Source organism: Arachis ipaensis, chromosome B05, assembly GCF_000816755.2.
Source record: "Arachis ipaensis cultivar K30076 chromosome B05, Araip1.1, whole genome shotgun sequence".
Taxonomy (NCBI): domain Eukaryota; kingdom Viridiplantae; phylum Streptophyta; class Magnoliopsida; order Fabales; family Fabaceae; genus Arachis; species Arachis ipaensis.
In genome coordinates, this window is record NC_029789.2 from 37,628,123 (window position 1) to 37,642,277 (window position 14,155).

The following is a 14,155-nucleotide window of genomic DNA, read 5'->3' on the forward strand; positions in this document are numbered from 1 at the left end:
TTGCTTGATTCTTTATGTCCATTATTTTGTGTATACATGCATTTATATGATTGAGGCCATTATTCAAATAGCTCACTTACCCAAATAGCCTATCTTTTATCTTCCATTGTTAGCCAATTTTGAGCCTATGCTTAACCCATTTGTTCTTAATTGTAGCACATTACAAGCCTAAGTGAAAAACAATACATGTCCCTTGTTTAGATCTTTGGTTAGCTTAGGTTAGTGAGAGTGTTCATTACTAGATTTTGGAAAAGTTGGGTACATTGGGTAGAGATAAAAGTGTGTGTGTTTTTGTTGAAAAATTTTGGGAATTGGAAACATACTCATATATTAATCATGTGTAAACCATATGCATTGATGTTCTTGTATATGTTTTAGTTCTTTAAAAAAAACAAAAAAAAAAAAACAAAAATGCCCCAAGGTTCAAAGCTTAATAATGATCAATGCATATGTGTGGTGATCAAAAGAGAATACATGAGTGTGTGTAAAAGTGAAGAATGGATAGCTAGGTTGTTTAGAATTGTATAAGTTGTCATAGGTTAGGTGAGAAGTTTAAGTTAATCAAAGATTCAAATCTTAAGCTCACTTGACCATATGCATCCTACCTTGACAAAGCCCTCATGATATTTGTATGCATACATAAAATAATTGTTGAGTGTTAGATGAAAAATAAATCTTAGAAAGCATGATTGGGGAGAATTGAGTGAATCAACCCCATACACTTGAGTGCCTAGAGCGGATACACATCCGGCGAGGGTTCGATCGCTCAATTACATGTTTCCACCCATGATCATCTTTTCTTGCAAGTTTGTAAAATCTTTCAATGATTCAATCCAACTGTGGTTTGCTTTGATTGTTATTGCCTTAGCCCTTGTTCTTGCATATATATTCTTGGAGATTGATTTATTTTGACTAAGCCATTGCATTATGTAAATAGGTTGCATATAGATAGATTGCATTTAGTTAACTTGCATTGAATAAATGTTGATACCCTTTGCTTCTTTCTTGATTTTAGCATGAGGACATGCTTAGTTTAAGTGTGGGGAGATTTGATAAATCCCGATTTCGTGGTTTATCTTGTGCTTATTTTAGGGGATTTTATCACATTTTCCCACATTTATTCAATAAAATAGCATGGTTTTGTAATTCTCTCTTGAATTATGCTTAAGTGTAAAAACATGCTTTTTAGGCCCTTAGATTGGTGATTTTGATTCACTTTAATTTCATTCGATGCCTTGATGTGTTTGTTGAGTGATTTCAGGTTCATAAGGCAAGTATTAGATGGAAGAAATGAGGAGAAAAGCATACAAAGTGGAGAATGCATGAAGAAACAAGAATTGGGAATTCATCGATTGGCGCGCACGTGTACAAGGCGCGCACGCACAGAAGTGATTTCACATAAGGACGCGCACGTGTACATGCTGCATATGCGCGGGTGAAGAAATAGCCAATCGACGCGCACGCGCACATGGCCCGTACGCGCCGATACTAGCACGTGACCCACTTAAAGGCAAAATGTTGGGGGCGATTTCTGAGCTGCCCAGGCCCAAATTCAACTTGTTTCTGAGTGTATTTCATGCAGAATTGAACTCCAAGCAAAGGGGGAGCAATTAGTTAGTCAACATGAGCCTTTAGTTAGTTTTCTAGAGAGAGAAGCTCCCTCTTCTCTCTAGAATTAGGTTAGGATTAGGTTAAAATGTCTTGGATCTTGAATTAATTACTTGATTTCATCTTGTTTCTTTCACAATTTCTCACTTCTACATCTTGTCTTTCTTAGTTGTAATGTTAAATTCTCATTTTGCTTTCTTTTGTGATGATGAACTCATGTTGGATTTAGATTTTCTATTAATGTAATTGATGTTTGATGTCTTTTATTGTGAATTTGAGTTGTTGATCTTGTCTCCTTACAATTTGTAGTTGGTAGATTTTACTATTTCTTGTCATTTATTATGCTTTCCTTTTATGCCTTCCAAGTGTTTGACAAAATGTTTGGTTGGATGTTAGAGTAGATTTTGTGCATTCTTGGCTTAGAAAGAGTAATTAGGCAATCTTGAGTCATGAAAACTCAACTTATGTTGGTGATCTAGAGTTGTTAGCTAATATTGTTTCCATTAACTCTAATCTCTTGATAATTCACTTAGTGGGTTGATTAGGACTTTTGGATTGAGATTAGCTAGTCTTGTTAGACTTTCTTCGAGTGTGAAGATAATATGATACCTTCTTCTATCTTCGAGGATGACGTAATGAGATAGATTCTTGTTTATTATTGTGATATGATTGATTAGTCTTGTTTGACATTCTCCCTATGTGAAGATGACATGATACCTTCTTCCATTTGTTGGAGTTGACTAAATAAGATGAATTAATCATTGTATGACTAGGATAGAAAGCCTACATTCTCTATCCTTGCCATGAATGTCTCTCTCTTTATTACTTGCTTTCTCTTATTTACTTGTCTTCTTTAAATACTTGCTTGATTTACTTTTCTTGCCATTTATTTTATTGCCCCTTTTATCAAACAAACACCCCTTTTACCCCTTCATAGCCAATATGCATACACTTCATTGCAATTCCTAGGGAGACGACCCGGAGTCTAAATACTTTGGTAAATTTTTATTGGGGTTTATACTTGTGACAAAACCATAAATTTTTTATTGGGAGGATTGTTTGTTGGTGTAGAACTATGCTTGCAACGAGAATTCATTCATTTTGTGTGAAATTCTATACCAACACGACAATTTTCTTAAATTAGAGATTTGATGCACCACTATTTCGTGGTACATTTTGTACTTAATTGAGTGGATTTTATCCACTAAACTCACACTTATTCATATAATTCGCATGTTTTACATTTTCCTTCCTAATTCTGTGCTATGATTGAAAACATGCTTCTTTGGCCTTAAATTTGCTAATTATTAATTCTCTCTTATTACCATTTGATGCCTTGATATGTGCGTTAAGTGTTTTCAGGCTTTATAGGGCAGGAATGGCTTAGAGGATGGAAAGGAAGCTTGTAAAAATGGAAGAAACACAAGAAACTAAGGAGCTGGCCAGCTAGGAACGACGCGCGCGTACCTGACGCGTGCGCGTGAAAAGCAAAATTGCACGGTGACGCGTGTGCGTACCTGACGCGTACGCGTAACTGACGCGTACGCATGACATGCGTCACGTGCAGAAAACGCAGAAGACACTGGGGGGCGATTTTGGGCTGAGTTTGGACCCAATTTTCGGCCTAGAAAATACAGATTAGAGGCTACAGAGTAGGGGAATCATTCATTCATACACACAACTTTCATTCACATAATTTTAGGTTTTAGATGTAGTTTTCTAGAGAGAGGGGCTCTCTCCTCTCTTTAGGTTTTAGGATTCTTAGATTTAGCTATTTTTCTATCTTAGTTTAATTTAGTTTCTCTTCTACTCTTATTTGTTTTAGTACTTTAGTTTATCTATATTCCTCTTGTTGATTTGTTTATTTCCCCAATTTGGTTTATGAACTCCATGTTAGATTTGATTTTCTATTTAATGCAATTTGAGGTATTTCATGTTTATTGCTTCTTCCTTTAATTGTTATCATTGATGCTTGCAATTGATTGTTTAGAATTTATTATCTCTTATTGCTTTTCTATGCTTTTATAGTGTGCCTTGTAAGTGTTTGATAAAATGCTTGGGAGGATTCTAAGTTATATTTTTATATTCTTGGCTTTGGTTGAGTAATTGGAGACTCTTGAGTTATCAAACTCCTTTGTTGATTGATAATTGAAATTTGCTAGTTGATTTGGATGCCTCTAAAGTTAGTCTTTCCTTAGGAGTTGACTAGGACTTGAGGAATCAAATTGATTCATCCACTTGACTTTTCTCCATAGTTAGAGGTTAACTAAGTGGGAGTAATGGACAATTAATGTCACAATTGATAAGGATAGCTAGGATAGGACTTCTAATTCTTATACCTTGCCAAGAGCTTTCTTAATTATTAGTTTATTTTCTTATCATTTACATTTCTTGTTCAACCTTTCAAAAACCCAAAAAGATACTTTTCCATAACCAATAGTAACATACTTCCCTGCAATTCCTTGAGAGACGACCCAAGGTTTAAATACTTTAGTTTATTTTTATTGGGTTTGCTTTAGTGACAAACAATTTTTTGTATGAAAGGATTCTTGTTGGTTTAGAAACTATACTTGCAACGGAAATTCATTATGAATTCTTTACTGGCAAAAATCCATTCATCATGGTACTTGGATAGTGGATGTTCAAGGCACATGACTGGAAGGTCAACTTACTTCATCAAACTAAACAAGTATGATAGAGGTTTTGTGACCTTTGGAGATGATGGTAATGGTAAAACTATTGCTGTTGGAAAAGTAGGTAATGAACACTCTACTTTTATTGATGATGTATTTTTGGTATGTGGATTGAAGCACAATCTTTTGAGTATAAGTCAGCTGTGTGACTTAGGATACTTAGTGACTTTCGAAAGATTTGAATGTTGTGTGGTAAATGAAAATACTAATGAAGTACTTTTTGTTGCCAAGAGTTGTAATAATGTTTTTGGACTTACCCTTGATGAACTAAAAGATCAAAATGTAGCCTGTTTTCATTCTAAAGAATCTGAAAAGTGGCTATGGCACAAGAGATTGGGCCATGCAAGTATGTTTCAAATAAACAAACTTGTAAAGAAAGGGTTAGTAAGAGGTCTTCCTTTGATAAGGTTTGACAAAGACATCACTTGTGATGCTTGCCAAATGGGAAAACAAACAAAAAGTTCTTTTAAACCAAAGGAAGACATCTCTACTAAATGGTCACTTGAGTTGCTACACATTGATTTATTTGGTCCAACAAGAATTTAAAGCCTAGGTGGTAAATATTATGGTTTAGTGATTGTGGATGACTATACTAGGTTTGGTTGGGTTTTATTTCTTGCACACAAAAATGAAGCCTTTTCGGCCTTTGAACCTTTTTGCAAGAAAATTCAAAATAAAAAGGATTTAAAGATCTCTTCTATAAGAAGTGATCATAGAATAGAATTTGAAAATAATTTATTTGAATCCTTTTGTGAGTAATTTGGAATATCTCACAACTTCTCTTGTCCAAGGACACCACAACAAAATGGTGTTGTGAAAAGAAGAAATAGAAGCATATAAGAAATGACAAGAGCTATGCTTTGTGAGAGTAATGTTCCAAAATTCCTTTGGGCTAAAGCAGTTAACACAGCTTGCCACATTTTGAATAGAACTATCATAAGAAAATTTTTGAAGAAAACTCCTTATGAACTTTGGAAAGGTTACCCACCAAACTTGGACTACTTGCACATGTTTGGATGTAAATGCTTTGTTCTTAATAACAAGGATAATTTGGGTAAATTTGATCCAAAGGCATATGAGTGCTTGTTTGTAGGATATTCCACAACTAGTAAAGCATATAGAGTTTATCATCAAGATGCTAGGATTATTGAGGAGTCCATACATGTTATATTTTGTGATACTAACTTGGTGCAAAGTGTTTTAGAAGACTGTAATGTAGGGAATCAAGTTCAAAAGGATGATGAAACTGTGCAAAATCATGAAAATGGAAATTCTGGTCAAGCTGAACCAGAAAATACAGTAGCTGAAAATTCAAGAGACAATTCCATTTTGTCTCATGAATCTGAAGGAAATCCTGAAACCACCAGTTCCCAGAATCCCTTGGTAACTAAATTTACCTCCAAGTCCACCAGACCTCGTGAATGGAGATTCTTGAAGAATTATCCTGAGAAATTTGTCATTGGGGACATCTCTCATGGGGTTAGAACTCAGTCTTCAACTAGAAAGGCAAATAAAGGAACAAACATTGCCCTTCTCTCTGAAATGGAGCCTCAAAATGTCAAGGAAGCCCTTGGTGACCCTTCTTGGGTGAAGGCAACAGAAGATGAGCTTCAAGAGTTTGAGAAGAACCAAGTTTGGACATTGGTTCCAAGGCCAAATGGAAAGAAAGTGACCGGAACCAAGTGGGTTTTTTGGAACAAGCTAGGAGAGGATGGTAGCATTGCAAGAACAAGGCAAGGCTAGTGGCACAAGGATATGACCAAGAAGAAGGAATGGACTTTGATGAATCCTTTGCCCCTGTTGCCCGAATGAAAGCCATAAGAATTCTCTTAGCTTATGCTACGTTTTGTGGTTTTAAATTATATTAAATGGATGTGAAATGTATATTTTTGAATGGTGTGATAGATAGAGAAGTGTATGTGAAATAGCCACCTGGTTTTGAAATTATCAAAAGCTCTCTATGGTTTGAGGCAAGCTCTTAGAGCTTGGTATGAGAGACTTAGCTCTTTTCTTTTGAAAAATGGTTTTCAAAGAGGCACCACAGACACTACTCTATTTATTAAGAATTCTAATGATTCTTTCATTCTAGTCCAAATATATGTTGATGACATTATTTTTGGATTAGCCAATGAATCCCTTTGCACTGAATTTGGAAAACTCATGACAAGTGAATTTGACATGAGTATGATGAGTGAACTTAATTTTTTTCTTGGGCTACAAATTAAACAAACTGAAAAAGATATTTTCATTCATCAAGAAAAGTATGCCAAGGAACTAGTTAAGAAATTCGGTATGGAAAATGCCAAACCCATAGGAACCCCCATGCACCCTAATTCAAAATTAGATAAGGGAGAAACTGAGAAAGATGTAGATGAGACTAGGTATAGAGGAATGATTGGTTCTCTTATGTACTTAACTTCCTCTAGACCCGATATTGTGCAAAGTGTTGGATTGTGTTCAAGATTCCAATCCAAACAGAAAGAATCTCATCTTTCTGCAGTTAAGAGGATCATTAGATATGTTCATGGCACATCCAATTTTGGTCTTTGGTATCCTAAGATTGATGATTTTTCTGCAGTTGGTTATTGTGATGCAGATTTTGCCGGTGATAGAGTTGATAGGAGAAGCACATCAGGCTTATGTTTCTTCCGTGGCGACAGGGTTTCATTACGGCTGTATTTCTCTCTCTATCGCGACGCTTTAAAAGCGTGGCCGTATCTCTCTCTATCGCCACATTTTTAAAGCGTGGCTGTATCTCTCCCTGTCGCCACGCTTTAAAGCGTGGCCATATCTCTCCCTGTCGCCACGCTTTAAAAGCGTGGCCATATCTCCCATCTACAGCCACGCTTTTAAAAGTGGAAATTTGTAAAAAAGCGTGGCAAAAAAAAAGCATGGCGATAGACTGAAAAAAGCGTGGCGATAGAGCAACCGCCACCCTTTCATAGGTCACCCTTTCAAAAGCGTGGCGGTAGCTCAAAAAGCGTGGCAATAGACGTGTTTTCTTGTAGTGAAAAAGGCATATTGAGAGAGCTCAAGTAAAAGCCAATGAGTGGAAAGAGGCTGAGTGATACACTTGAGAGAAAAGCCTAGAGTTATTTCAAATTTTTTTAGGTAAGTCTGTGTCTTGTTTCTTGTACCTGTGAGGTATCCCTTTCTTAGTTGGGTTAGCACTAAGAGTGAAGAGTTAAGTATTAGCATAGGCAAAGTCAAGTTAGGTTAGAACTTGAGTGTGAAAAGATTGTGTCAATCCTGTGGAATTGGTGTATGTAATACTTTAACTATAGTGGAAATTCCACCACTGTTGTGGTGGAGACTGGATGTAGGTTGCATAGCACAAGGCAACCGAACCAGGATACATGATGGTGTTAGCTCTTCTCTTTTCTGCTCTGTTCTGTTTTCTGATATTCATGAGACAAAAATAAATTGTCACATAAATTTTTCACTGCTGAGTTCAAACAGAATCAGAATTGAAAGTTTGCTTTAACGGGTTAATCCAGTAACATAAAAGATAGGCATAGATTCAACCCCCCTTCTCTAAGCCTACTACAACCTTCAAGCCTCAACCCATATCATCAATCAAACATATAGTTCATATCACATACAACATTACATGCTTTACCAACCATTACAACCACTCACAATCATTTCTACCATCATTCATACGTTTTTAACTCAATCCAAATTATCCAACAACTACATCAACATTCCAAAGCCCTATCCTAGGGTCACTAGCCTATGTTTTCACACCACATTACATTTTAGTTACAGGAAACCGAAACCATACCTTGGCCGATTTCCGTTCCACCCAGAACACTTCAATTTTCACTTTTTCCTCAACTCTCAATGTCCCCCAAGCTCCCAAAATCAGATTTTCAAGCACAAGCTCTTTTCCAAGCTTTCCAAAACCACCAATTAAGCTCCAATACACATATATTTAATGCCTAAGCCACAATATTACACCAAAACACAATAACTCAATACCCAAAACCTTAAATTCAACATTTTTACTAGGGTTTGAGATCTCTTACCTTACCCAATGATCAAGGAAGCAAGAACAAGCCTTCCCTTCAAGTTAATGTGATCCTATAACACAAAGGAACTCACAATTTCAACATTGTTGTCCAAAATTTTCGAAAATCAAGGCTGGAAGAACAGAGGTGAAACGTGGCTTACCTCTTGCACAACCTTATGGGCTTTGTAAAGCTCGATACCGCGGTCGCGTGGCTGTAAATAGTGCGTCGATCGGAGCTCCGGATCAAAAGTTATGATCAATGGAAGTTGGAGGTGAATACGAGCAAGGGTTTCATGTTCTTACCCCTTCTCCCTTCTAATTTCAGCGTGTGTGTGTGTTGTGAGGGGAGAGAGTGTGCTGAACTCTTTAATTGAGTGATGCTTGGCTGGCCTTGGGCCCAACTTGGGTCCAGTTGGTCCGGTTTGGCCCGTTCGGCCCAATTTTGGGTCGATTTCTTTAAAATTAGTGTCAAAATTCTCGTTTTAAATTTCTCTATCACATTAAACCATAAAAACCTCATTTCTCACTTTTTAGAATATATTTTAATTTATGGATTAATTAGCCATTAATTAACCGAATTTTACAAGTTGCAATTTGTCACAAGTATTTTAACACAATTTGTTTTGACATAAACACTAAATAATTTTCGGATCGAACTCTTTTTTTTTATAAGAGTTGTATCTACTCTCTAAATTAAGATCTTAATATAGGTTTAATTTGACATTCTATCGAGATTAGCAAAAAATCAAGTGAAACAAGTATTTAACGTTAGTTTAATTTATTTTTAAAAATAATGATTGTTTAATTGTTTAAAAAAAATTCCAAAAATGTGTATGCGAGTGAGACTGAATAGTGTAGGGACAACTCATCCATCCTAGAAAGAAAATAGAGCAATAGGTAACGGAATAGACTATAGAGGCTATCAATTTGAAAAGAAAAATGATGGAAGCAAAGCGTGGTAGAAGAGGGTAACGAAAAATAATAATAGACAATGACGTGACAAGATTCATACTGTGATATGTGATAGCCCCATGATATGATATGATCCATGCTTTTCGAAGCAAAACTCTGAAAACAACACATAATATTAAAAATACCAAAATGAAAATGGTGAGGTCCTCCTCAAAGTGCTCTTTGGCGTGTGACTTGTAAATCAACATTAGAATCAGTGAAATTTTTTTATTGTATATATATCACCGCATGCACATTCACCTGAGCTGAATTTTCTAATATTATTTTGCATGGCAATAATCAACGAACAATCATTTATATATTTTTATGACGTGTAGAAGTCTACTTGAACCAGTAGATTGTGACAATTTCATCTCATCTGATATATTATTTTAAATGCTACTTTGACCACAATAATCATTGTCACACTATTTTTTTTGTCAAATTAATTTATCTGATTTAATTTTGATAAAAATTAATACAATTTAATTGATTATATGTATTAAATTTTAATTATTAAAAGATATCTTAAAAAAAAAAACGTTTTAAACGTTTTTATTGAAGCGTCCCTTAGTTAGTTGCTAAAGAGTAGCGGGATGACAATGATCACAAATGGAATCACTTATCTTTTATCAAATGCTATGAAAAGGTGAAGCTAGTGATTGAGTACTCTGCTGATCAGTGTCCAAAATAAAGTACGAACAGAGATTTTGGACATGCCCCACAAATTAATATATTTAAACTCATAATAAATATATGGCTTACAACATTGTTGTTTATTAATTATATGTGAATTTTTTAATTACACTAATATTCTTATAAAGTTAAGTGATTGCAAATAATGTATTTTTATTTATCAAATTTACAATGTTCTCACTTTTAGAAAAGTTAATTCTATCCTTAGCTTGTACAAAATAATAAAATTATTATTTTAAAAATTTCAAAAGTATTTAATATTATATAATTTGACATGTAATCCAAAAAATTAAGTATAACTAATTTATTTATATTCTTTCACGTAATTATAAAGATCGACTCTACCAATCACCAAAAAGCTAGTGAACGACCATACATACCACCCGGTCAACGTAAGTTATGTAACATTTTTGTGATGTTTAGGGTATTTAATATTATATTTATATGAAATTGATATTTGAGAATTATTCGATAATTTAAAAGAATTTGATTAAATTATTATTTAATGATTCTAATTATTAATTTTATATAAAAATCTTTATTTAAATATAAAATTTATGTCAATGAATTATAACTTAAATAACATAATTTTTTATTTTTATTTAGAAGTTTCGGATCACTTCTAAATTTAAAAATAAAAATATAAAATTTATATTAATAGTGCATTAATTTTTTTATTTTAATTGTATTTTTAATATTATTTACGTATATTTGATTCATGCTAATCGACCAATAATTTATCAATAAAATTACTAATTTAGTGCTATAACCAGATCCCATTTTGATAACTATACAAGAAGAAAATCAACAACGTCTCATTCACGAGAATGACCATTTCCAACTCTGTTTGTTTTCTTCCACCCTTCCATCTATTTGTCATCTTTCTCTCTTGAAATGTGTGTTTGATTCCCTCTTTATTTTTTCATTTAATTTATGTATAGTTTTGTCAAGGTCGAATTGGATTTTGCTCACCGCTGTTACACAGAACATGAAATGAAATCAGCAATGAATCATTGCAGTGTCTTTATTTCTTCGTAGCACTGCCAAACACTTTTCCTCAACAGCACCAAAAAGGTATGATTCCAAAGCAAGCAAAAAATAATTGGATTATAGAATATTTGAAAAACTTGTAAGAAACCAAGAGAATCCACTTTATTTATAATAAATTAAGTAAAATGATAATAATGGGCCATGGCTAGTATCAGCAAAGCATGGTGGCACTTGCAAGTTTAATTAATATTTTCATACGAGTCATACCCCATTGATAATTCAACCATAGAATTATTTCATTCAAAATCTTCTAGAGCTAGAATACTACTTATGCTAACCAATCCTATAATTATTTATTGTTCTATATAAAATGTCTACTTTCATATACCATTTCACATAAAAAAAGGTGAAAAACTACATTCCCAAATCCTTCAAAAAATAAAAGAAAAAGAAAAAATATATCCCACATCGGATCCCAGTTTCAAATTACCGTTGCGGCAGAACAGTGGCGCTGCAATTCAGAAATTATGAGGAACAAAAAACGTACACTTAACAATCGCAATTGTGGCTGAACTTGCACGCACTATACCGCAATTTAAAACCGTATCACGTGACATTGCACGTGACTAACAATATCAATCAATTGAAATGTTGCTGCTCCAACCATGGCCAGAACCCAGACTGATCATCCATGGCAACAAACATGCTGCTCAAACTCTCTTCTTTAGCCACCACATGATTATTATTATTATTATTCTGTTGATGACACTGATGAAGATGAATCTCGGGCCTTGAAATCTGAAAAAGCTGATGTGGCGGCCTAGTGGATGATGATGAAGATGGAAAGAATGGTTTTGATGATAGAGGACTATCAACAATGGTGGTGGTGGTTGTTGTTGTTGTTGGTGTTGGTGTTCTTGTCGAAATATCAAACTTGATCTCTGAACTGTTCTCGCTTCTGTTGCTGCATGATCCTTCTGTGTCTTTGTTCAGGTTTATTGACTCTGTTGTTGCTTCTCTATTTTTCAGTGCCAATATCTGCACCCATCGCTCGCACCACTTATATATATTATTAGACAATTGTTTTTGGGTCGTAAAAAAGAGAAAAAGGTCTGGACCACAAATCCTTAATAAAAAAAACACTACTTTTAGTGCCTTGGTTTTAAGTTGCGATTAAATTTGTATAGAATATGGTAACATGAAAGCAAGGTGAAGAGGAACATTTCATACATGCAACTGAGTGCTGAAAAGGATCTTGATGAAGTTGTTGTATATGATAGAAAAAATGGGAAAGAAAAAGCAGCTTTTCAGAAAAAGTTATTACTTGAAGAAGCTTGGCAGAGAAAACCGAGATTATAAATAAAATCAGAAGAATAAATTAAATATGTAAAATATAAGATCCTAAAAGGATTTAAATCATAATATAAAAAATTTTAAAAAATTAAATCGAGATTATGGCCATAGGAGAGTGAAAGAAAGGATCTGAAAACTATATAAAAGTTGAAAAAAAAAGCATATATAGTTAGAATTTGTTCTGTTAGAAACAAAAGGAACTACGAACCTGAGCTTGAAGTTTTTGGTTCTGGGCGTGAAGTGCATCATTGTCTGATTTGACGGCTTCGAATTGACGCTTGAGTTGATCGTAGTCTCTCTCTAACTGCTTAGTCTTCCACCTTGCTCTTCGATTCTGAAACCAGATTGCAATTTGCCTTGGTTGCAAGCCAAGGGACCTTGCAAGCTGCATTTTTCTCTCAGGTTCAAGCTTGTTCCCTAACTCAAAGCTCTTCTCAAGTGCCTTCACTTGCTCCATGTTCAGCCTCCTCTTCTTCTCCCCTATCTGTGATCCATCATCTGATAATTCTTCCTCCCCATTGTTGTTACCTTCTTCTACTCCTCCTCCTCCTCCTCCTCCTCCAAGATCAATCCCCGAGAATGACATGGATCTTTTCCCTAGAAATGTTGCTGCTCCCCCTCCTGCATATCATTATTCCAAACAACAACACTTTTCAGTCTATATATTGTTTAGGCAACAATGGTTTTAAATCAACTTTGCTATGTGTACACTAAAAATCAGTTACAAATACACACTGAAAATAAATTAAATAATATATATTTATACACAAATATATAGATACTGATTTTCATTGGAGCAGCAACTGCAACTGCAATTCAAAACATTGGAATATATATGAATTCTTATTATACCATGATAATCATGGGGTGAGCATGTTGGTAGGATTGAATTGAGGGAAGGTGGATGATGTTGTTGGTGGTGGTGATCATCATGGTGGTGAGGGGTTTGTAGCATGAAATTTGCTGGTAAGAAAGCCATATCTCCTTTGAATGATGATGATGTTGATGTTGCATTCGCCACTTTGGATGAATATTATATATAAGAAGAAGAATAAGAACAAGATTGCATATATATGCTCAATTTTGAACCAAGCTATTGTTAAAGAACCAACGAAAATCAAAGCACTAAAGTTTACTGCAAAAATTCTTTGAATTGGAGCTGAATGATGATAGCTTATAGATGTATGTATGTGTGTGTGAGAGAGAGAGAAAGAGAGAGAGAGAAGAAGAAGGTGGAAAGTGTTTGAATCTATAGTTTCTACACATCAACTTCCATATATATCACTATTTTTTTTTTCTTAATATATACGAGATATTAATAAGTGTAAAATAAATATAGAAATAAATAAAATTCACCTGAATTATTATTCATGTACATAAAAAGCAAAACCAATTAGTCAAGGATTTGTTGGAAAATAAGATGAAAGTTATTAGAAAGAATAAAGGAGGGTATGGAAAAAAAATAAAAAAGGGAATTGTGATTAGAAAGTAAGAGAAGGAAAAGCTTTGCTTGCTTCTGTGCCTCAACTTGTCCAATATTCCAATGAAGTGCTTGCATGTGTAATCTCATGACTAGTAATAATTATTATAATTATTTTCCTAATGATAAACTAGTTTCTCACTTGGGAGACAAGTAGAGAGTGCTTTTTTTCTTCTTTCTATTTTCTTTGCAAAAGACAGTTGTCTTTATAAATTATAATGAGTGATGTATTATTGGAACTTCAGCAAGTCACTTTTGATTCCTTTGTTAAGGGCCAGCGGGGGAAAAAATACGAAGATTCAAAGATTTTAAGATATGTTTATGGGCTTTTTTTATTATTATTTTAATTTTTAATAATATAATGTGAAGTGG

The 14,155-nt window shown here is 34.2% G+C and overlaps 1 protein-coding gene across 2 annotated transcripts; it reads right to left on the reverse strand.

The window, feature by feature from the left end:
* Positions 11,364 to 13,585, reverse strand: LOC107643551 (homeobox-leucine zipper protein ATHB-13). 2 transcript variants are annotated; one of them, XM_016347231.2, is made up of 3 exons: positions 13,156 to 13,585; positions 12,512 to 12,924; positions 11,364 to 12,009 (listed from the first exon to the last, which is right to left on the reverse strand). In XM_016347231.2, exons 1-3 carry the CDS (start codon positions 13,280 to 13,282, stop codon positions 11,590 to 11,592), a joined length of 960 nt encoding a protein of 319 aa, XP_016202717.1. In that variant the 5' UTR covers positions 13,283 to 13,585; the 3' UTR covers positions 11,364 to 11,589. The 2 variants fall into 2 exon arrangements, with proteins under 2 accessions (XP_016202717.1, XP_016202718.1); XM_016347232.2 differs by having other exon boundaries at positions 11,364 to 11,988; positions 13,156 to 13,575.